Source organism: Spinacia oleracea, chromosome 2 (genome assembly GCF_020520425.1).
Source record: "Spinacia oleracea cultivar Varoflay chromosome 2, BTI_SOV_V1, whole genome shotgun sequence".
In the NCBI taxonomy this organism is placed as follows: Eukaryota; Viridiplantae; Streptophyta; class Magnoliopsida; order Caryophyllales; family Amaranthaceae; genus Spinacia; species Spinacia oleracea.
Window position 1 is genome coordinate 56,662,690 of NC_079488.1, and position 25,387 is coordinate 56,688,076.

General features: G+C 37.2%; 1 protein-coding gene across 1 annotated transcript; it reads left to right on the forward strand.

Moving 5' to 3' along the window:
• Positions 1-5,616: 5,616 nt before the first annotated feature.
• LOC110806042 (biotin carboxylase 2, chloroplastic) lies at positions 5,617-25,334 on the forward strand. The gene is made up of 17 exons (XM_022011684.2): positions 5,617-5,813; positions 5,909-5,979; positions 6,918-7,243; positions 7,979-8,120; positions 9,146-9,244; positions 9,375-9,431; positions 10,733-10,804; positions 11,068-11,157; positions 12,136-12,195; positions 15,127-15,312; positions 15,403-15,495; positions 15,578-15,659; positions 16,231-16,337; positions 17,306-17,381; positions 17,579-17,625; positions 17,711-17,773; positions 24,810-25,334. Exons 2-17 carry the CDS (start codon positions 5,926-5,928, stop codon positions 24,864-24,866), a joined length of 1,611 nt encoding a protein of 536 aa, XP_021867376.1. The 5' UTR covers positions 5,617-5,813; positions 5,909-5,925; the 3' UTR covers positions 24,867-25,334.
• The last annotated feature ends 53 nt before the right edge of the window (positions 25,335-25,387 follow it).

The window sequence follows — 25,387 nt, forward strand, 5'->3', positions numbered from 1 at the left end:
CTCATATTTATGGTCTGCAGTTTAGAAGGGACAAGAAAACTGTAATAATTGGGGAAAAGAGAAAAGATTTTAATGCTGAGGGTAACCAAGAAAACTTAAAAAGGAATAGAAACGGAAATGGGAATGGAAATGGAAATTTCCAAGGAGGAAACAATCAGGGGCACCACAACAACTCGAACCAATCTAAGAGAGTGCATCATTGCAAGATGTGTAGTAACAATCACCCTGGTAAGAACTGCAAAGGAGAATTAGTGACATGCAACTATTGTCAGAAAAGGGGACATAGGGAGTATGAGTGCTTCACTAAGCACAGAAAGGAACAAAATAGTAATGGAGGTGGAAACCAAGTGAGGTTTAACCAGTCTGGAGGTCAAAATTCAAAGCCTGGAGGGGCACAAAACAATCAAGAGAACTATAATAAGCCTGCAAACGATAACAACAACCCGAATAAGGCTCCAGGAAAGTTGTACATGATGAATCAGAATGAGGATGAACGATCTGCCGATATGGATTCTGGTACTTTTCTATTAACTCCGCGCAAGTCAAGCATTATTTAATTCGTGGTGACTTGTTCTTTTGTTTCGTCATCTGTTGTGAAAAGTCTAAAGTGAGTAGTTTTAGTGAAATAGGAATTTTGAGGATAGAATTCGTCGAAAGAGAATTTTAGTTAGCTATTCCCTGAGGTGAGTTACGAGGGCGTAACTCGTTTTCTTTAAGGGGGTAGATTGCGATAGAAATTCGCGCTTTTTACCTATTTTATGGCATTTTTATGCATTTGTATGCTTATTTTAGCAAATTTTACAAGTTTAGGCAAGACAAATAGACTCTCCGCATAAGAAAAGGTGTTCATGAGTAACACAAACAGCTTTGAGTTGGCAAAAGAGTGCACATAGGTGGCACAAGTACTTCTCTAGTAAGAATAAGTTAAAAGTTTTTGGGGAAAATGTGGGAAATTTCGTGTCAAGTTTCGGGACGAAACTTCTTTTAAGAGGGGTAGATTGTAATCCCCCGTAAATTTATAAATTTTATTAATATATTTTAACGTACATTATTTATATTTAAATAGAATTTATGAATTTTAAGTAATAAATATATAATTAACGTATATTTATTTTATTTTAAGTATGTTCTAAATATTTAACGATTTTAGAACTTTATTATATATTTAATGTATATTTAATTTTATTTAAGTATATTCTAAATATTTTAACGGTTTGTGCAATAAAGAATAATTTTAGAATTTTAAGTTAAAAAAAGAATTTGAATTACGAAAATCGATTGAATTTAGAAAACGATCATATTTCGGTTTTGGATTCGAATCCTAAAATTAAACTCCTAACTCTAGCCCAATTGGTGAAGCCCAAAGTAATAAAACCCAAACTACATACTCCCTTTCTCTTTTCCTAATTCACGTGAAAACAAAAACCAAAACAAACCCATCCCTTCTCCTTCACTATTCACGTAAACCAGGATCTCTCAAACCCTCCTCCCTCACTCTTCCGTCACTGCGTCCCTTACTCTCAGCCGCCACCACCGCCGGAAGCTTTCCCCTCCGCCGCGCCGCCGGTAACCCTTCGATCTCCTTCTTCGTTCCCCTTCTTGTTTAAGCTTTCACGCACAACAATTCGTGAGCCTCCTCCCTCTCGTCCTCCTTGCAGCCCTCCTCACTTCAGCCACCGTAGCCGCCGCAACAACCGCCTCCGTCGCTGCAACCCCGCCGCCGGTAACTCCCTCATCTCCCCTCTGTTTCTTCTTCTTTCTCCCTTTCGTTTTTCTCTCCACCTCAAGGCCTTGTTTTCTTGCACAGCCACCGCGACCACCAAGCCTGCCGTGCCTGCACCACCACTCGCGGCCGCCGAGCAAGCTCTGCCACCTCCAGCCGCGCCTCTCACCGTCGGCCGCCCCCCTCTCTCTCCTCCCTATTTGGTTAACTTTCTTAAACCCTAAGTTATTGAAATGTTTTGATTTAAGTTTATTGATTTTAATTTATGTTTCTTGAATTATATTATCAATCTTTATAGTTAAATTATAATTTTCAGATTTGATATTGATATTGTAAATTAATTAATTTCAGTTTTGGTTGATTAATATGTGAGTTAGGGTTTTAAATTAGTTTAGTGATTTAATTCATGTTTATTGAATTTAAATTATAATTTATTATGATTAAATTATATTTTCAGATTATATAATATGTTTAAATAATAAATTCAATTTTCAGATTATGCGATTACATTGAAGTAATGATTTCTAATTATTAAAGCATGAATTTTTAAGGTTTTAATAGTTTTAAAATCATGGTATGATGTTTATGAGTTATTAAGGTTATTGTTTTTATGATTTTAAGCATATTAATTATGGTTTGGCAAAGTTTTAAACTATTTTATATTGCTGGAATTTTGAAAAGGGATGCTTTATTGGAGTTTATGATAATTGGTGATCATTAGTGTAGTAATCACTATTCTAGGAAGTTAATGAATTAAGTTTCGATGTTGGGGAATGTTCAAAATATGTTTAGGATGTATTTAGAATACTTTAGTATTGCTGTAAATTGTTGGATATTGATTGGGGAATTTTATTGGTTGTTTTTAGGCGGAGAATTCTTTGTAGGCGATTTTTGAATTCGTTAAAGTGGCCTATCAGTTTGTTTACACAAGGTACGTACATACCTGTGTGCTTGGATGTGTGTTGTATTGAGAATATGATGAATATATGTATGAACTTGTTTATGTTGGAATTTCATGTTCAATGTCGTTGAATTAATGCGTTGAGCATAGAACTTTATTTATAAGAATTGAATCATGTTAGCATGGAATATGGATGCAAGCATGTTGGTTTTGTGGAACTTCATATTATTTAATATTGGTTTAGATCTTTATTGATCGTTGTTCCTCTTTAGATTTTCACTACTTTATAAGGGCCGAGGACCTTGTTTGGTAGTTGAACCTTATACCTAATAAAGGTTTTTAAATATGGATAAAGGAAGGATTAAAATAGTTGGAATTGGCTCTTGGTTGAACGTTGTGATCACTTGTTTAATTCAAAGATAAAAGAAGTTGTGTTTACTTGTTGAATATAATATTTATGTTTGATGAGTCATAACCAAGTATTAAAAGTTAAGTCATGTAAAGTGAAAATGAGTAGCAATAGCTTTAGACTGTGCACGTCTAAAGTGACGGACAATCAGGAGTTGGGGTCATGGGTAGCCTATGACTTTTTCTGGGGCCGGATTGATCACCGGTTCTATTTTTATTTAAAAGTCCCTCGATATCGCAGGTCATTGGGGTTTACGGAGTCGCGCCCGTACCTCGTCTTCCTTAGTGAAGAAGAAGAAGTTTCTAGTAGCAACTCGGTCCATTGACTATTTCAATTAAAATAATGTTATTGTCGTAAAAGTCTAGTCCAGTGTAGCCTAGCCTAGTAAAGTGTGGTCGTCAAATTAACATGTTTTGTCTACCCTTACTCGTGTTTTATTAGTACCATGTTAGGTGTGTTCGTTCAACAGTATCATGTTAGGATTATTATTGTTTTAGTATGTAGTACTCAGCTTTGCTGATTACGTGCTTTTGCTTGTGCATGTTGATCATGGCTATGCCTTATTGATCCTGTGATGACCCAATCTTTGGTGAGCAGTCTCTAAGGATCAATAAGCATTGTCCATCTGCAGGTTTGAAGATGTTGCATCATTGGGATCGGGAATAGAGAGCTTGTATTTAGTTTTGATTTGCTAAGTTAACTTTGGTTTGTTAATTGGGACTTTAAACTTGTCGTACTATTTATATTTCCTTATTTTCGTTGGATGATTTTTGGGGACTAAATCTGTAATCGATTATTTATAAACCTAAAGTTAGTTTTATGTTTTCCGCTGCAAAATTCTGAATAAGCCGTTACGTTTTCACACGGGCGATAATGCCTTGATAATTCTCTACGTTTTATATTAAAAGATTATTTTAGAAAAGAGAGAATTGTCGGGGTGTTACAACGCCAGCGCCTGGTGCCAGGCCAGCGCTGGGCGCTGCTGACGTGGCCTGAATGCCGCCAAAAAGGACGGAAAGATGCCTTCCTTGATTTGTCTTGTATGGGTGTACCTTCGTACGAATAGTACGATGTTTGGCGTGTAGTGTTTGATTGGAGGTAATTAAGACTTGAATTTGCGTCTAAAAACAAGCCTTTCTCGGGTTTTGAATTCCGGTTTTACGGGGCGGGGCCCGGCATGCTCGGTTTTGTGGGTCAGCGCCCGAATTTGACTTGCCTATATGATTTTGAGTGGAAAAGGCCTAGTAAAACCAATGGGATGGTCCACTAATTGAGATTGAATTTGGATTTTGAAATTGGATTTTGGAAGTTGTATTTTGTATCGAGTTCCGGGAGGGGAACGATCTCGGGGATTGGATTTTGGACCTTGGATTTTGGAGGTGTTCTTAGCAATTGGGATTTCCGCCTGGAGTTACTCCAATCGCCTAACAAGGATAATGGTATCGTCATCATCCCAAAGGGGAGACACAAATTAGGTGTCTACAGTATGGGATTTAGAAACCTAGGGGGAGGTGAGTATGACTCATATATACTGTTACTTCAGGTATCAAATAAAAGGAAAACACTCATCCCTAAACTGATCCAAACACATGATATTAAGAATCAAGTTTCAAACCCATACCACCTAAGTATCATTCCTGATTTCAACCACATACCATTAGGCCTGGTTATTGGTCAGGGTAGTCCAATGGGTATAAGGGTCGGGTCAATTTTAAAAGGGTCTTGACCCTTTACCTTTTTATTGGACATGGCCTTTATTGGGTATTTGCTTATAGGGCTCTTATAGGGTATTGTTTATAAGCCCAATAACTTAAAACAAAAATAAAGGGTCAATAACGGGTAAAGTAAAATATACGCTTTTTTTTTCCATAAAAAAAAAATACACGCTTTTTTTTTCTTTCTCTCTTCTCCCCAATACCTGGTATATCAGGCTGTCAACGTTCTCTCTCCTCATTCTCGCTGATCAATCGACCGATAATCAAATTATCCTTTTTTGACGAAATCGATCGAAAGCTCGTCGCATCTCCAATAATCAAACTCAGAATCGTTGGGTCGCTGTTTGTTGATACAGTTTAACATTATTTTCTGTTGATACTGCTTGTTGATATAGTTGAACATCCTGTATTCACTTTTTTTTTTTAATTATTTATTATTAGGTGTTGTCAACAAATTTAGAAACTATATATGCAAAATAATAATAATGGGTTAGTATATTATTGTCAGGAGTTGTTTTCCATATTACATACGGCTTGAAGAATGATTTTTTTCTATTTCGTTCATAAAATTTTTGTATATAGATTTGGCAAATTTGGCTATGGCCCTGACCCACTATCGACCCTATAAGCTTTTGGCTATGACCCTGACCCGCCCCTAACCCTTATGACCCTGACCCACATGTATTTTTATATGACGCGCAAATGACCCGACCCGCTAGTGACCTGCCCCGACTCGCCCCGACCCACCCAATAACCAAGCCTACATACCACTATACCAATATGCGAACCAAACGCCAGGCCAACCTCAATCGATAAACTTGGTTCTTTTTTAAGTATCGCTAATGAACGTTTTACAGAATTTTTAATACATTTCCCTTTGTTATTTTGTTTCCTCCTTTTACATCGTTTATATCGTCTAAGTCTTTACTCTCTACTTCTCAACAACTTCACCTCACTCCTCTTTCTCTCCTCCAATCTGCAACTGCAATTTCAACTACTCCAAATCCCAAGAATTTTGAATCCAATTTGCGAGCTCAGAGTTCACATTGCCATTTTCTCTTACGGGTCAGTTTTATCAATTTGGCATTACATTTTTTCTGTACATTTGAATTTGCACATTTCCATTGGTTTTCATGAATGATTTTATTTTAATTTTTCAGGAGATTGATCGGAAACTATGGACGCATTTATGGTTTGCAAATCTGTAACTGCACCATCTACTACTACGCCTGTAAGCACAATCTTTTTTCTTTTTTTTGATTTTTGATTTCAGCTTTGTTATTATCGAAAATGAGCTGGGTTTTGTTTTTGCCATTTGGAGTTCTGTAGAATTGGATAGGCTTCGTTCTGAATTGGACAACTTAGATATAGTGATTAGTGCCTCGCATTTCTCAAATTTGGTGTTTCTTTTAGTATTGGTTTTAGTAACTTGATGTATGTTATTGGTTTAGAAATGTGTATGTGATTATCTGCACATTTGTATTATGTATTTATTTTATGAAAAACGATATTTAAAATATACTTCCTCCATTTCTTTATACTTGCAACACACCCCCTTTGGTACGCAATTTAAGGAGGAGATTAGATAAAGTAAATGGACAAATTAACTAAAATAATTTTACCACAGATAAGAGGAAAAGGTTAGGTTGTGAAGGTTTATATTGTTTTATTTAATTTGTCCCTTTACCTTCTTTGATCACTTCATCGAATAACGTGCCAAAAAGTGTTTTGCATGTATAATGAAACGGAGGAAGTTCAATTCATGTAACATGTATACACAATAGTAATTGTTGAATAGACAGGTGCAAAATGATTGATTTCGGATCAAGATAATTGACTGGATGCTGCTCAATTTGCTAGATAAAAGTGGAATTGAATAATTGCCGGCTTATCGTATACAATCATATATTATCATTTTGGAAACATCCTGCTTGCTGGTGTTGGTTGATTAGGAGATTGGGATAAGGGTGTGTACAGTTAGACTACTCAATATTCAATACCTTCCTCCTGGGTTGCTATGGTTTTATGATTGTCCACATTCTCAAGTAGTTGAAAACAAATAATAATACTAATACCTTAGGTTTGTTTTTCTGATCAAGCATTTTCTACATGAGTTGCTGGCATGTTCATGGCTCATGAAATCTTTTGTAAATGACCTTTTAATTGTAGGGCTTATGGATGAACCAGACCAAGGGAATCAGGACAGCTCCGTCTAGCTTGGCATTAGGGAGCCGGGTTAACTTTCCTGGGCAGTCAACTCAGGTTCTTCGGATAAACCGTAAAGCTAGAAAGTGTGGTGGAGCTCTTGGTGCAACTTGTCGCGGTGATAAAATTTTGGTAGCAAACAGAGGTGAGATTGCTGTCCGTGTGATTAGAACTGCTCATGAGATGGGCATTCCATGTGTCGCAGTCTACTCAACCATAGACAAGGATGCACTCCATGTGAAAATCGCAGATGAATCTGTTTGTATTGGTGAAGCTCCAAGTAATCAATCGTAAGTCGCCGATGCTAAAGTTTTATTCTGCTCTATGATTTTTACTTTAATAATTGATTTGTGATTGATCTTTCTCCTACATATTCTACTCAAAATTTCATGATTAGGGTGTAAGGAATCTCTTGTAGTGCAATAAAAACTATTCACTCGTTATCGCATTATAAACTTCCCTGCGTTCCCTTTTTCTGGTACTAATTGCCTAGGACTCTAGGAGGACATGTGAAATAAGAACCACTTTGTACCATAACAAAATATCCCAATATTAGATGGAAAGAGTAATCTGTATATATTGTCTCCAATTTCTGTATGCACAGTTTCCATCTATTGAAAGGAATGACTCTTCTTTTGTATGGCCTCTGTCATTTTATCAACAATATCCGTGTGGATTATAGCCCTTCACAAGAGATGTACTTGTCAATATTTTGTTTTCTTGTAAGGGTTCATAAAGTATACTTGGAAGCATTATACTTCATATACGTTAACTTAATATACAATGGACAATTTAAATTTTGATCAGGAGCTGTTATCACAGGAAAAAGAAATTCTCTTGTTAAAGTCTTGTAAAGGGAAGCCTAGTCACCCTGTCCTCCTCTAAAAGAAAAAGAGAGAGGGAGAGAGAGAGAGAGAGAGAGAGAGAGAGAGAGAGAGAGAGAGAGAGAGAGAAATGGTTTATCCATTTTCTTTCAAATTTTTAGTTGTCACGCGTAAGTTCTGCTACTAATTCATCTTCTACAGATATTTGGTGATTCCCAATGTTCTATCTGCTGCTGTGAGCCGTGGATGCAGTATGTTACATCCTGGATATGGTTTTCTTGCCGAGAATGCTGTTTTTGTCGAGATGTGTAGAGAGCATGGAATAAATTTTATTGGACCGAATGTAAGTAGTTCCACTCATTCTAAATTCTTTGTTAATTTTTTATTGTACACATTTTATGTGTATATTGTGTGATTTTTCAACTAAAATTTCATGTTTGTGTAAACTTAGCTAGAAAAGAGAAATAATAAAGAATGCCAATGAGGATTCCTCTAGACTAAGTTGTTCTTGCGGGAACCTGTATTACATAAAAGCCCTTTATTTTTATCCTATTATGATCTGAAAATGTGTTATGTAACAATTTTATTTTATTTCCTAGATGGATTTCAAAGTTCCCAAAATACTCTATCTTCCCATTTTTTCTTCTTTCTTTCTTTTGTTTTTTTGGGTAGGTGGATTTACTAGCTTCCTAATCTGATGAATTTTACAATTAAGTTAAAGTGTTCTATGGTATGGAAAACTAGGTGTTTTCAGAAATTGCTTAATCTTCACAACATTGTCTAAATGTTGACAACATAAAGTGATTTAGAAACACTCCAGTAAATTTGATAAAGCAGAAGTCAACTACATACTTTAAAACTAAAGTAGACGTCACCAAAACCAGAAAACTATAGACCCCTATATTGCTCAGACTATTGCACACAAGCGGGTAAAAAAGGTGCAAAACTGAGGGTTATTCTTGTATAGGCTATTCCGGGCCTTCATTTTGTTTTGGCCTATTCAATACTTCAGGTGTCATATGTATCCTACTGTCTTACCGTATCCTTTCATTGAAGAAATGAACACTAATAGTTTGAGTTGAATGGAGAAAGGAGAGACCAAGCAAGTATTTATTCTGAGACAAGTGACCTACTTTTTCTCATTGAGCGCACTTTCAAAAAAAGGAAGAGCTTGAAAGAAGTCATAGCTTCGTATCACTCTTCTGTACAGAGAAACGATGTGTCTCATTTAGTTACTGTCGATGCTTTTATTCATGAAACCTAGTTACTGCCATATTTACCCCCACACTTCAACACCCCACTCCTCAATCTGAGAAAAGAAGAAAAAAAGCTGTCTCCACTCGCTCTAATATTTTTGCAAATATACAGCCAGACAGCATCCGCGTCATGGGTGACAAGGCAACTGCTAGAGAAACCATGAAGAAGGCTGGTGTTCCAACTGTGCCTGGAAGTGATGGGTTATTACAGGTACAATTTATTGCCATTTTCTTTCATTGTACTATTGATTACTGCTACCTCTAGTTGTAGCACTGTGGTAATCTTTTCTTGTAGGCTCAGATTTTCTAACATGTATCTATGTCTTCCTTGATATATGCAGAGCACAGAAGAAGGAATAAAGCTTGCTCATGAAATTGGTTTCCCTGTTATGATCAAGGTAGGGTTCTACACTTCTACTTTGATTTTTTGGAAGTATCTCTCAGTTAGTCAGTTCTGACTCTGTTGATGCGTCAAATTTGTTTTTAAACATGCATATATGTCTTCTATCCATGCTTCTTCCATTTATCATTTTTCCTGTTAATTTCACAGCAATTTATTTTGAGTAGATATTATGTCTGTGCAATATGCGGATTAAATGTTATATTTTATGTTGTATCATAATATTAAAAAGAATTAGCTAAAGAATTTATTTACAATATCTTCCATGTGGTATTGCTAATTGGATATGACATCATCAATAATGCTCCCTAAAAAATGAAGAATAGTAGTGTGATGTTATATTAATGCACAAAATGTTTTCCTCTAAATCATAGTTCGTAAGAGTGATTCAATGATTGAAGTTTGTTCTTGAAAGTGTTACATATGTTCATTATGATTCAGATCCCAGATAAGAACATATATAGGTGATCTTCATCTTCACAAGCTCAGTTATTCATCAAAAATGGGTTCCATTTCACCTCTGCGTCTAGTGCGTGCCATATGATGCTAGAGATTCTGAAGTATTACTTGTACGGTGTACTTAACTTGGAAGATTTATCAATCTTTTCCATCAAAAGCCCAGCGATTTTGTAGGTGTATTGGTGTATTGCCTCTCTTTAATCCCATATGGACGGATTTTTCTGTTATATAGCAACTTTAAACTGCCTAGTTTTACCAAAGAATCTGTGCTGTGCGCTTACTGTATACTCCTTCGTTTTATTATAATGGTTACACTTTCTTGTTTTGGACTTTTTGAATTAATTGGTTACACTTTGCTTTTTTTCCATTTTAGGCTATATGGCCCACCTCCTTTAATTCATTTTCACTCTACCCTGCTCAGTCTACTTACTCCATTCCCCTCAACCCCCTTTTTTCTTTTTTTCTTGTATTTTTTTAATTTTTTATTGTTCTCTTCTTACAACAGTCCACTCAACCTGATTTGTATATTATTCTTTTATTACGACATTCCACTTCACCTGATTTTTATGTTCCACTTTTCTCTCTACGTTCCACTTTTCCCATACATCTGTCTTACTTCCCAATCATTTCTCCTTCGTTGTTGTGAAAAAGCTCAAGTGTAACCATTACAATGAAACAGAGGGAGTTTCTATATGTAGTTTCTGCATTTAGTTTGACTTTATTAATATAGAGTACGCATACTGATTTGGTAATATCATTACATTTATTATTTGTTGGCTGGCATGCGTTGCCAAAAGATCTTTGTAATACCCTGAGAGTCTTATAAATTTTTGTTGTAAGGCAACTGCAGGGGGTGGAGGCCGTGGAATGCGTCTTGCTAAAGAGCCCGATGAATTCGTCAAGTTGCTGCAGGTGATGATCAAGCTTCTGCTTTTTTCTTACGATCTGTACCTTTCTCTTTTATGAACGTTTCTTTTGTAAAGTTGTTTCTACGTGTCTGATATATATGGAATTCCGTGCTTTAAATTTTTGTATTTACTCTCTGGGGGTCTAATACGATTGGTTCAAGCATGAGTCAGCTACTGCTTAGGAGTTTTATATTGGTGCATGTATGTCCAAACAAAAGTTGATATCCGTGTTGTTTCTTTCTTTAATTTGCGTCTATGTTCCTACAGCAAGCTAAGAGTGAGGCTGCAGCTGCATTTGGAAATGATGGAGTTTATTTGGAGAAGTACGTACAAAATCCAAGGCATATTGAATTTCAGGTATTTAACAAGTAACATAGAGTTTTGATCAATTTATAGGCTGCTGTTGCATGTACAACATAAAATTGAGGCCACTGGATGTCCTTTATATGACACGCTGTGGTGTATCTGGAATCTTAGATCTATGCCTGATGCTAGTGATATGCTTGTGCATATATCTTTGATATGTACAATGAAGCTTTAGGACCTGAATGTATGGATTCTTATCCGTTTCTTGTTAGAGGTTTGCTTGCGGGAGGGGGGCTGGGGGTGGGGGTGGAGGTGTTGAGTGAGCCTCGAGAATATTGGATGGCTTTAGACAACCTGGAGTTAGTTTTCTGCTCATTGGATGGCATCAAATAGATTAACACAATATTTACTGATAATGTGAAATGATACTTAATAACAAAAGAAAAAGAATGATTGTAACACAAAGCATCGTTCCTTCCTAACTCTAGTCTAATGGGCTAAAAAGATTCCTGACATAACATAGATGATTCACATTGGCAATTCTTTTTATATTACTTCTGAATATTTCCCCACCTTTATTCCTTTGTCAGAAAATATCTGGGGTTTTTTTTGGATACTTGACTTTTCTCCCCTTTAAGTAAATTTTTATGGGTGGGTCTATTTCCCTTTTTCATTTCAAGGAATACATGTAAGAAACTCTATTTATCCAATCTGTGTTTATTCGTGTTTGTCTTCTAGTTCTCATCAAGTAAGAAAGTCATCAAAGTATGCTACAAGTAAAATACGTTACAGATTTGTATACTTAGTTTATGAGGGTGGAAAAAATTTGAGTGGTGTGGCAAATGGAAAATGCTTATAGATCAAACAAGTTAAATAACTTCTATACGAGCCAAATGGAATATGTATCGTTTTGGATAGGTGGTTAGTGTTAGAATTTCATTGGATCTGGGCTGTCACTTTCTTTTTGTTTCACACTTTCACCTGGTCATGTGATATATTATGCTAACTGTATATTGCTACCCTTAACAGGTTCTTGCAGATAAATATGGAAATGTTATTCACTTTGGAGAGCGTGATTGCAGTATTCAGGCATGTCTTTATTTCCATTTCTTTTTCCACATGCAAGCTATCAGTATCAACCTAATAGATAGCCGTTTTCATTTGATATGTATAAGTATATCAATTCCTATACTTCTACTCAGATTTTAAGCCAGTTCTTTTTTAATCTGGATTTTGAATGAAATGAATTCGAACTTGGTTCTGTGTGGTGTAAGTGTAACTAACTCAATCTTCAGGTTTTCTTAATTTTTATTCTTGGACCTTGAAATTCTGATGCATAGCAGAACATATATAAGCCGCTAGTCCATAAGTTTCTAGTTCGTTTATGTTGAAAAAGCAAAGAAGAAAAACAAACGTGTATTTGAACATTAGGTCATCAAACAAATAAATGATTTATTAAGTAAACAATAGATGCCTCTCGTTGGGAGCAAATTGTTAAACAAGTGCTCTTGTGCATATAATTATGATGTTGTCCTTAGGGGTTGTTTGGTCGTTTTATCTTGCATGTGGAAGAATGTGCCAAAACAATTGGGAAATATTCAAATACCTAAAAGAGCGGCTTATCTATTATTTTTTAATAGAAAGAGTAGGTGTAATGAGAGATAGTCGAGAAATATTTTAATTGAATGAGAGAAGGAGTGAGACCTAACTTTTGATAGTGGGAAGAGAGATAATAAAGTAATGGTGGGTCAGTACCATAAAAGGAAATTAAATTGGGACAGACGAAAAAGGAAAGTGTGACGATTAAATAGGGATGGAGGGATTATATTTTTATTTCATTTCTATCTTCGTTTCCTAAAAAAAAGTGATGCAAAATTAAAAATGAAGTAAAAAAGTAAATAAATGTTTGGCGGAAAAAGTTGCACCAGGAAGTGACATGTGTCTTCCTGGTGTCTGTTTTAGTATATAGTTATTGATTGATTGTGAAAATGGACCCAATGTTTTTGCTCAGACTCACGTAATCTTTCGCGCTTTTTGTTAACTTCCAAAAGTTTTATGTAAATTTTTCTTTTGAAGGGGTTTTGTAACACTTCAACTGGCCAACTTTATTCCTACTTTTTGTAACTTTTTTTTTAATTGAATGAACACCCGATATCTCTTCTCACTCTTTCTTTGACTTTGAAGACCAACCAGTTTAGGCTTCCAGGAAAAAAACTTCGAATTGGGAGGGCGATCCTCCCGGTGAACTGATGTACTCCTAATCGTGCCTCATGAAATAGAACCTTGTGATATTAGAATTTGTAAATTATGAAAATTGACTCTACATAGTGACCTTGTGGTAATGTAGGAGACAATCCAACATCTATAGAATGGAAGTATAGAGAGAGTAAGAGATGGGAAATCAGAACTGTTTATTAATGTAAAAAATGAGATTTACAAGTGACAGTTATATCTATAAATACAACTCAAATGCTAAAAACAATTATATTCTAAATCTGAAACAGACAATTTTTTTTTAGACAATTAGTTTCCTTAAAACTACGAAAACTGTCAACAACCTTCTAACAGAATTTCCCACCAAAAAGAGTTTCAATCAACTGACCTTTAATAACTCGCTTAAAAGAGAAATTGAGGTTCATTGCAATTCAATTACCCTTATCATGTGGTTTTGGAGTTACTATCTGGAGGTCAAAAAAACCAATTTTAACAAAATAAACCTTCACCATTGTTTTTTAATGGGGGGGGGGGGGGGGGGGAGTTGTTAAGAAAAAGAGAGTTACAACGAGAGGACAAAGTGTCCTCAGAAGGATAGTCCAATTCTGCTGTAATTTCCCAATTAAGTTATTAATATTTTAGCTGCCTTAATCCACAAGGATGCAAACAAAGTTACTTTGTCCCATAGTAACTCACGTGAAACCGATGCTCCTTTAGAAATTTAAGCATTGCGTCCCAACCAAATTGTCCACAAGATCGCCGAAACAGCATACCGCCATAGTTCCGTTTTCTCCTTCACTTATTATCCGAAACCCACAAATCGAATTTGCAAGTTTGCAACCAGTCAACTATATTCAAAGGACACACCCACTCTTCTCCACGAACCTCTGCCATTATTCACAAGTTTTCCATGACATTATTTCTCGAAACTATTCAATTATTTTTAAATATCTAAAAGAATCCCCCCCTTCCCCTTCCTTGCCTATAGTTCGGGAGGGGCTGTGGCGAGGGGGACATGCAGTAGTCAGGGGAGTGGATGAAAGCAGTGGTTTGGGAGGGAAAGGGGAAGGGTGGATGATGCCATGGTGGGCCAGGTGTGGTGAAAGGGAAAAGGGTTTTGGAAAAAAAATCTTCTGTATCAGTCAACTGTTTTGTAACAGCTGTACACTTGTTGGGGGTGATTGTTTCTTTTTCTCAACCTGGTTATATGTGAAGGAAAATCCTGATTAATCCTGGATTATCGTGAGAATAAAAGACCAAGCTATGACTATATTCTTAACACTGTCGATAGATAGATTGTTGTATGCATTGTGGAAAATGGTTATATGCCTATGGTGCTCCATCTAACATGGTCTTCAGAGAGCTCTTGCTCCCATGATCCAAAGACTTGTCATTTAAAGACTTGCCAGATTTTTGTTATATCCCATAACACTTCTTCTCTTTGGGAGAAGTTGTAATATCATTCATATTGGTCATGGATTTTGGGCGGAGAGCGTACTTCTTTACTATTCCTTTCACATTGATAATAGGCAAAGCAAGTGTAGCACTATTGACTAAATTATTTGCTCTCCTAATATTACATGGATTAGTTAATTCATACTCCGTACTACGTAGCTCATAATAGGTTCCTAACTCTTATGTTTTTGTCACTCGTGTGTGTTAAGTGAATTTCGGTGAGAATAAGTTGAATTTTGTGGGAATTTCCGGATATCTATCAACCAGCCTTCCCTCTCTTTGCACACCCATCTGGTCTATCTTTCAGCTTTCCTAGTGTGCTAATGTTTATGTGCCTATCTTTCTATTCAGAGAAGAAACCAGAAGCTGCTTGAAGAAGCACCTTCTCCTGCACTGACTCCAGAGTTAAGGAAAGCCATGGGTGATGCTGCTGTGGCTGCTGCAGCATCTATTGGTTACATTGGTGTAGGAACAGTGGAGTTTCTTTTGGATGAAAGAGGTTCTTTCTACTTCATGGAAATGAACACCCGAATCCAGGTAGACAGAAGTCGCGAATAAATAGTAATATATTGATATGCTAGGTTGGTAATTGGTATTTTGTTTGATGTTTATCATTTTTGTGTTAAGGTTGAGCATCCAGTGACAGAAATGATATCTTCAGTTGACTTGATTGAAGAACAAATTCGAGTAGCTATGGGAGAGAAACTCCGCTACAAACAGGCATACATCATTATCTTTCTGCAAGTATTTATCTTGACATTGCTATTGGGATGCTTGACCATTCTTAATTTTCAATCTGCAGGAAGATATAGTGCTTAAAGGACATTCAATTGAATGCCGAATCAACGCAGAAGATGCATTCAAAGGATTCCGACCTGGGCCTGGTATGGAATTCTTCTGTCTGTTCCCTGTTGAAGTTGTACATTGGATTGCTTGCATATATTTTCAGAATATAAAACGATCTCTTTTTTCAGCCACAAATAGCCCCTCGCCCCCTCTCTGACTAACTCCTTCCTCCAAGTCTAAGTTGGTTGGGGAAGATATATTTTTCTACATGCTTTTAAACTAGGGTTGATATTTTTCGTTAGCACCACATTTGGCGTGATGTATGTGCATGACGATAACCATCAGGAAAAGTTAGTATCTACACTCATTGCTGATAATCTTTTGGGCCAACAGTCCCATCCATAATATTATATTTTCTTTGTCAGTTGTAATTTTCATTTTAATATATTTTTGTTCTTTTGTTTTTTTGGCAAAGCTGGTATTTTTTCCTTGTCCTTAATGTGTTGAAAAATCTCATGTCACTTTCCATGGAATCCAGTGCACAGAGATGGATTTTTTTGTCCAAATTAGTATCAGTTCTCTGCAAAACTGCATTTCTCTTGTTTCCTGTAATACAAGCTACACCAAGTTACAAAGAAAATTAATATTCACGTTTATCTCTTTTCTCAGGGAAAATTACCAGTTACTTGCCTGCTGGAGGACCATTTGTGAGGATGGATAGCCATGTTTATCCTGGTTATGTTGTTCCGCCAAGTTATGATTCTCTACTTGGCAAGGTTTGTCTATTGTATAAAATCCTTTCTTAATGTTTCCTGTAATCGAAAATACTTGCCTGCCGGGAGTAGTTCGTTGGGGAACATCGGGAGAGTTTTGTACACTATGCACTAGTATTTTTGTGTTTTTGCTTTCCAGTTTCCACCTTACAAAACTCCATGTCACAATTTCCTGTTTCTGTTTCCCATTTTCTTTCTCACGCAAGTATGGAACACTCAGAGAGGACTATTTCCATTCTTTGTATCTGAATGAAATACTCAATGAGTGCCCTTATCTGATATAGCAGGTTTAAAAGCTGCATATAGTTACTGGAAGACTTAAATTAGTTATCTTCTTTATCCCGCTATTCATTTCCCATGCCTCACTGCTAATATCTGACAGGCCTTCCCATCCCTCTTTTCCGTTGCCCATACACCTTCTCTACTATCCGAGTCAGCAAGACCTACTTGGTCCACTAGCAGCACCTCCGCTCCTGAACATTGCTATCCTCCTTTCTACGCCACGACATTAGAACCACAATCCAAACCTCTCGTTCTACTTCATGAGTTTTAGGTTTTTGAATTCATTGTACTGGGGATTGTTGTGTTATCGTGCATGCTATCTGGAGTGGGGGACCCTTCAATTGGAGACTTTTCTCCTGCAAGACCCCTTACGTATTTTGCAAAATTATATTGTGCGGTAGTGTACAAGATTGTCCCTCCAATTGATGTTTCAGAATATTTGCAAGTTTTTCTTTTTCTTGGACGACAATCGAATGTTGCCTAATGTGTTGAATACATTGGAATCTTGTCAAGAAAGAGATTAAGCAAGGAAGAAAAAGGGTATATCAGAGTACAAATAATGGAAGGAATTGTCTTTCAATTGGGGGGGGGGGGGGGGGTTGTGTGTGGTGACTGCATCATTTTCTGATGTGTTATCCTCATATCAGCGTCATTTGTATTTAATTAGCACTGCATCTTTCTTAATGTAGCTGATCGTTTGGGCTCCCACTCGAGAGAAAGCCATTGCGCGTATGAAGAGGGCTCTTGATGATACAATTATTACAGGCAAGTGTGAACTAACTCACTGGATTCGCACCTCACTGTTGAAGATGTGTTAATTGTCACTCATCTGTGTGGTTCCTTTTACATCTTTGGTTTGGTGATACCGTCCAACTTTACTGTTCTAGCAAGTCTTTTCATTTGTGGTACTTGTGGTGTCGTCCTTTTATCAATATCAAACTCAACTGGTATTCTTCATGCAGGGGTCCCCACAACTATTGAATACCATAAACTTATTCTTGATATCGAGGTGAATCCTTATTTTATCATTTTAACCGTCATACATAGTCCCTTTTTATCTCTATTCTCTAAACTTTGCTTATGCTTATCCACAGGATTTTAAAAACGGAAAAGTAGATACTGCTTTCATTCCAAAGCATGAACAGGAGCTCGCAGAGGTAAGACACCTACACAAGCAATAAACCCCATAGTGACATTATTACATTATTGGGTTGTTGGATGGCATGTGAGGGAAAACAATATGAAATTAACAAATGAAAGCTATATCTAAGGGATTATGATTTAGTTCTCTCTAAAAAGGGCCTACTCTATTCATTGAATCACACCTTATAATCATTTCTTATTCATTAGATCAATTTCTCTCCTGGAAAGGCACTTGTTAATTACGTGTATAAACCAAGGGTGAGCGTGACCGACTACCCGATTTAATTCGTTGGATCCGGTGAACACCGGTTCCTAAATTTTGGAACCGGCACTGGTACCGGTCAAAATTTCATTTTTTTCTATCACAATGCTTGTAACAAACCAAATCTCACTTTTAAGGTTAAAGAAAATAAAAAAATAGATTGAACAAACTTTTTTTTTTTTTGGCAAGCAAGTAATAATTTTATTGATCAACCAACTCAACCATTACAATTTACAAACAGTCCCCAGAATGGTCCCCAGAATGGTCCCAACAGACCAAACAGGCAACAAGACAACTAAAGGCTAGGAACACCAAGCCAAACCAGACCCTAGCCTCTCAAAGGCTATAAAACCAATCCTTATCTCTATTACAAGTTTTCTTACTAAGCAAATTTATCACTCTACTCTTAACTTCAGTTTGGATAATTTTGACAGTGCTCTTGATCACTGGCACTTGAGCTCTCCATACTGCTGAGTTCCTAGCTTTCCAGATGTGATAAACTAGGCCTGCTACAGCTGTGTACATAACTGTCTTCTGGACCTTGCTCTTGGCATATCTTTGAATATGTTTAAGGAGGATAGCAACAGAATTCCTGCTGTGTTGGAAACACAGCCAAATCATAATCTGGTTCTTATAGTTGATACTGAAATGGCAATCAAAGAAGAGATGGTTTGCTGTTTCAGAGTTTGTACCACAAAGGGGACAAAGGTCATCAGACCCTACCATTAACTTATACAACCTGTCTTTTGTTTTCAGCCTATCAAGCATAGTAAGCCAAAGAATGAATCTGTGTTTTGGCACAGAAAGTCTGTTCCACACATATTGTTGCCAATGAACCTTATCTGCTTGATGACATAGGGTAGTGTAGGTTCTTTTGATAGAGTACTTAGATGTTCTCAGCCACTGGTGAGATTGCAAAAGAGTGTTGCAACTGTTCTTCACCAAGCAAACAAACTTCACCACCCAGCTTGCTGCAGTAGGGGCAATGAAGTCATCCCAATTCTTGTCTTTCACATAAACAGTATGAACCCATTTCACCCACAAATTGTCTTGTTTTCTAGATATAGCCCATGCTAATTTTCCCACTGCAGCTTGGTTCCACAGAAGCAGATTTCTGAAACCCAATCCACCCTGATTTTTAGGAAGACAAAGTTTATCCCATGCCACAGGGCCAGGCCTGGAATCATCATAGTTCCCATACCAAAGGAAAGATCTGCAAATGGAGTTGATTCTTTTCAGGACAGTTTTGGGGAAAATAAACATTTGTGACCAGTAGACAGTCACACTCATAAGAACAGTATTAACCAAGAGAGCTCTCCCAGCAAAGGAAAAATGTCTTGAACTCCAAGTTTTTATTTTGGAGGTCATTTTATCAATGAGAGAATCACAGTCACTAGCTTTCAACTTCAGAGGGGAGACAGGAACACCCAGATATTTGAAAGGGAGAGAACCAATGCCAAAACCAGTCAAATCAGTAAAAGAGGAGAGCTGATGATCTGGAATTCCACAGCAGTATAGGGAAGACTTGTGAGGGTTAACCATGAGTCCAGTGGTGTTAGAATACACACCAAACCCATCCATCATGAGTTGAACTGTCTCCTTTTCTCCTTTACAGAACATGAGGAGATCATCAGCAAAGCATAAGTGATTAAGTTTCATAGGTCTACACCTGGAATGAAACTTGAAAGAGGGGTGTTCACCTACTGTTTGCATAGCCCTTGAAAAGTACTCCATGCATAGGGTGAAGAGCAAGGGAGACAAGGGGTCCCCTTGTCTTAACCCTCTTCTAGGATGAATCAAATCAGAAAGGGTACCATTAATCAAGATGGAATATTGAGTGGTGGTGAGGCAAGTCATAATGAGGTTAACAAAATGGCTAGGGAAACCAAGATCAAGCATGATTTCCTCAATGAAATCCCACTCTACAGTATCATAGGCCTTTTTAAGATCCAGCTTCATAAGACAGTTAGCCTGCTGTTGCCCTTTTCTATAAATCTTGACAATGTCTTGACACACAAGAACATTGTGAAGAATGGATCTGCCAGAAACAAAAGCTCCTTGGTTATGGGAGATAATGTCAGGGAGAACTCCACCTAGCTTCCCACAAAGAAGCTTAGAAATGCATTTGTAAAGAACAGAACAACATGCTATGGGTCTAAAATCACCAACTGAAGATGGGACACTGACTTTGGGGATCAAAGTGATGGAAGTCACATTAATCTCCTTCAACATTTTCCCAGTTCTGAAAAAGTCATTAATGGCAACATGCATATCATTCTTAATGAGATCCCAAGTGCATTTAAAAAAGTGACTATTGAACCCATCCAATCCTGGTGCCTTTGTGCTTGGGATATCATCTAACACTCTTTTAATATCCTCCATGGACAAATTGCAATTCAACATATTGACATGATCCTCAGTCAGTCTTGGCCCTCTATCCATGATTGCCTTCTTGATGGGAGATCTAGTATCCATTCTTGCCTCAAATAAATTTCTGTAAAAGTCTAAAAAGGCTTCCTGAACTTTTTCCACAGAGTTCACCCATTCACCAGTGGAATTCTGAATAGAGTGGATGTTGTTGTGTTTTCTTCTCTGTCTGCTATTCTCATCACCTTGTTGAAGCCAGTGAGCTTTAGAAATTTGGTGAAGGAAAGAAAGATGGTTCTCATTTGCAGTTCTGTATGCAGCAACAATTGTTTTTTCTTCTGTTGCTAAAGTGACATTGGTAGGGTCTTTATGGAGCTTGTTTTGAATATCAGCAAGTTGGTGTTGCAGCTGAGTTTTGGTTGCTTCAATATTACTATAACCAGATTTATTCAGGTCCCTTAGATCCTGTTTGATCCATTTGAGCTTCTGAGTGATTCTAAACATGTGGCATCCATAGACAAACCTGTGCCAGTGTCTTTCCACCAGTGGAAGAAAGTCAGGAGAGGAAGTCCACATGTTATAAAACCTGAAGGGTTTCTTTGACTGATTGGTAGTGAAGGTATTCAAGATCATAGGACAATGATCATAGGTCCCTTCTGGCAGATACATTGCTTCAGCATTAGCAAACATGTCATCCCAAGCAGTATTGGACAACACTCTATCTATTCTGGAGAAAACCCTAGCCTCCCCTTCCTGCTTGTTATTCCAAGTAAAATGCCTTCCTACTGTCTTGACTTGTGTGAGTTTGCAGGTTGCCATGCAGTTCCTCATTGGTTTGATAAGCCTCACAGGTGAGCCAATTCTGTCCTCCATTTCCATGATGGAATTGAAATCTCCCATAATCAATCATGCCTGCTGGTTAAGGGAGGCAAAAGAAGACAAGGTGGACCATAAAGGTTCTCTCTCAGCAGGAGTGTTGAAACCATAAATGAATGAACAAAAAAACCCCTTATCAGAGCTTCTTACAGTGATGTATGTGTGGATCAACTGACTTCCCATATGGATGATATCCATTTTGAACACATCAGGGTCCCAGGCAAGAATAATCCTGCCATTATGATGACAACTTAGATTGGTGGTAAAGCACCAGTTTGGGCAAACTGTGAGATACAAATCACCCATTCTTGGTGCTTTAACCCTTAACCCTTGTTTCCAGGAGGCTAAACAATTTAATGTTGTGAGATTGGATCAGTTGTCTCACATTAATCTGCTTTGAGTGTTTGTTTGAGTGTTTGTTTAGCCCCCTGACATTCCAGCAGAGAACTCTATCCATTAGACAAAGGGGATATCACCCCCCTGTCTGATGGACTCACATTGCTTAACTGCACCTCCTTCTCTTCATGAACAGCCTCAGTATCAGAATCAGGCAATGTTTGGAATGAGTTTGCAGTGACCACTGGTTTCAATTGTCTGTCTGCTGATTGTCTTGCTGAACTTAGTGGCTTGAACAAAACCATCTCCTGTGGCACAGGTGCCTTGATTGGTTGAGTTGCTTTCTTCACCCAAATTTTCCTAGCATTTCCAGTTTGTTTCTTGCTACAATGATCATGAGTGTGGCCCATCCCCTTGCATACAGAACATGTAATTGGTAACCAATCATAGTTAACCTGCTGGCTAACCATAATGCCTATTTCATTCCTGAAATGGATCACATTAGGGAATTCTTGATCAATCTGCACCTCAATCATGACTCTGGCAAACATCAGTTTGTCCCTATTTTTTGTGGCTTGATCAACTTTGATCAATGATCCAAGTTGGCCCACAATCTTGCCTAAGCTTTTCTCCCCCCAGTACTTAACATCCAAACCATGCAACTGAATCCAAATAGGCAGTTTCTTAACAGGATCTTTGCTAAAATTAACATCAGCAGACCAAGGTTTCACCACAAGTGGTTTGGAATCAAAAAATTGGTACCCCCGCAACACCTTGGAGCAATTCTCCATTGTTGTAAAGCGTACCATGTAGATACCCCTTCCCACCTGTGCAACCTTATCTACCCCATACTTCCCCCAGATTCTGCGCACATAACCCTCCATAACATTCTGAGGTGGGTTAGCCCCAATCACATAGCAAACAACAGCTGATTCCCAGTAAGCAATTTCATCTTTAATATCATCAAATTCAATCTGGACTATGGGGGTTTGGGTACTAGATTCAGTATTATCAACATTTTCATCAATAATCACAGCATTATGTTGAGTCAGATTATCATCATCATTCATAGATTGAAACAGAGTATTGCCATTCCCGCCAATATTTGAATGTGAAAAATGGGTACGAACATCCTTACCACTGTGTAATCCACTTAGCCACGCATTAAAGTCTCCTCTGATTTGTGATTGTTGTTGTAAATCTCTTAAGCTTGATTTTGGGGTTAAGATTTGATTGAAATCGTCCGATTGATTTTCTGGGTTTATCGACTGTTCGGAAACATCATCGGAATCTGCCATTGATGTACCCTTGTCAAGCTTAGAAGATTGAACAAACTTAGTATAACAAAATAATCATAAATTGAATCCAACAACATCATTACCAATTACAACAAATCTATCTAATCTAAAAAATTTACACCATATACTCAAATCAAACAAAAAAATTACCAAATATAAATGTAAAAAATACAGTTGAAGGCTTGAACATCATGCATCGATGGAGGGTTGAAAATCAACATTTAAACATTATTTTGACTTTAGCATCTACAAGCAAATAGGCCTGGTTATTGGGTTGGGCGGGTCAGTTCAGGGTCGGTGCGGGTCAAAAGCGGGTCCCGTAAGGAAATGGTCAATTTTAGCGGGCTGATAATGTGCGGGTCATAGCGGGTTATGGGACGATAGTGGGCGGGTCAATAAACAAACAAAGGAAAAAGGAAAAGAAAAAGAAAAAGAGTCGTATGCTAATACAAGTGAATACGAAGCTATCCATATAAATTTTTATATCATATAACTATTTTAGTTTTCAAAATTATTGTGTTTTGGCCCTATATTGACCTTGTCCAAAAGTCCAATAAGAGTCCTACCCAATAAGAACCCTATTAACTTGATCTAAACCCTATACCATTGGGCTACCTGTCCAATAACCCAATAACCAGGTCCAATAACCCAATAACCAGGTCTAGAAGCAAGTTACCAGGGATTTGACCCACTTCAATTCAAAGGAAAGAGAAGAAGATAGGGAAAAGAAGAAGAGTAACGGGACGACCATCTTCTACTTCATGGAAAGGTTTTGGGAGTTATTTTGATTTAGTCCTTTATATACCAAAGCCAAAAGAACAAATGAATCTTTGGCTACATCAGAAATGGACATTTATTTGTACATATGAACATTTAAAATATTAAATTTAAAAGAGTACATAAAAATGTAAGGGCATATTAGGTACTTTAGGTGGACACCTTACACCTTAAGAGTTGGCTTATGTAATAGAGATTCAAAGAGAGAGAGAGAGAGAGAGAGAGAGAGAGAGAGAGAGAGAGAGAGAGAGTGTTGTTCGAGGACAATGTCAATCATATGGTACTTCGGTGTTTTGCTTCACATTATGGTTGTATAGGGTGTTAAGAGCATGAATCATGGCCGACCTGTGGAACACGCAACTGGCAGTTGGAACAGTACATGTTTCATCCAGTCTGCTGCTCAATGGAGGGTAAGCAAGGTGCTGGAAGGCACCATAGCTTAGACATGGACCATTCCCTGCAGTTACCGCCAGTCAAATGGCCAAAAGACGACAGGCAGCCCATTGTTTATACCAACATTTATGTTATTCTGTGTTATTAAAATAGTTGAGTTATCTTACTTATGGACAAAGAAATTAATCTCTTGGTCACCTAATAACAAGTCAAACGCAATGGTAAAAAACTATTTCCTCAGTACACTTTTAGTGGCAAGACTGGTAATCGTTTGACTTTTGCCCTATTCACAAACTTCTCTTTGACAATTTTTGGTAATATAAGGAAACATAGAGTCATGTAGATTTTAGCAACGTCTCAATGTACATTTTCATAATATCATTTTTTCATAATTTTTACTTATTGATAATTGAAGATATTAATGACTAAGGTTGTACAACGACAACCATGAAAGTCAAACTTTTGCAACAAAAATTAAACGAATGGTTTTTTCAATTAAGTTTTTTGCATAACCCACTAGCTTGTCGGACTTTCGGTTAGCACCCTGCTTGAGCCCGACACTTTATGTTTGAGTGAACTTGATGTTGCTAACCTTTCACGGAATTGATTTCGAGTAACTTGCTTGCCAACTTTACCGACCAATATCTTCATTGCTTTTCACTTGTTAATTTTTCTTAAATTTATCACAAGTTGTTTTTGTTCATTGTCAGCATATGAACTATTAATTTTTCTTGGATACAGCCCCAAAAGATTGTTGCTGCAACTCCTGCCAAAGAAGTGACTGGTGCAACTTCGTAGATGCCAATTCGGTTAGGCACTGATCTGCTCTGTAACTACATATATAGAATTACCTTTCTGGCTTTCTGTGATCTGAATGAATAATTTCTCCAAATGACGCAACAAAGAAAGGCAAGAAATCCAGTTGGAAGGAATTGGCCATTCAACCTCAACATTTAGTCCCCCCCCCCCTCCCCTCCCCATGAAAAACAGAGAAGAAACTTTACTTACAAGCTCACCTGTATTTTATTGTATTATGGGCGAGAGTGATTATGAGTTTAGAAATGAAGCGGAAGGTTCGTCGATGACTGAACAGTAACATCAGTGGATGAAAAGTTGCGCCTGGAAGTGTGAATGTCTTTGAATTTTGTCAAATGTTTTGTTTCTTTATCTTTAAAAGAATGGGAATATGCATGTTTATTGTAATAATTTTTTGCATTACAAACTTCATGATGTACTTTGTTTTATTAAGATGCAACACTTCCCTTATTTCGAGGTTTTGAAATAGTTGCAATGACTCTAACGTTGGTAAGTTGTATTAC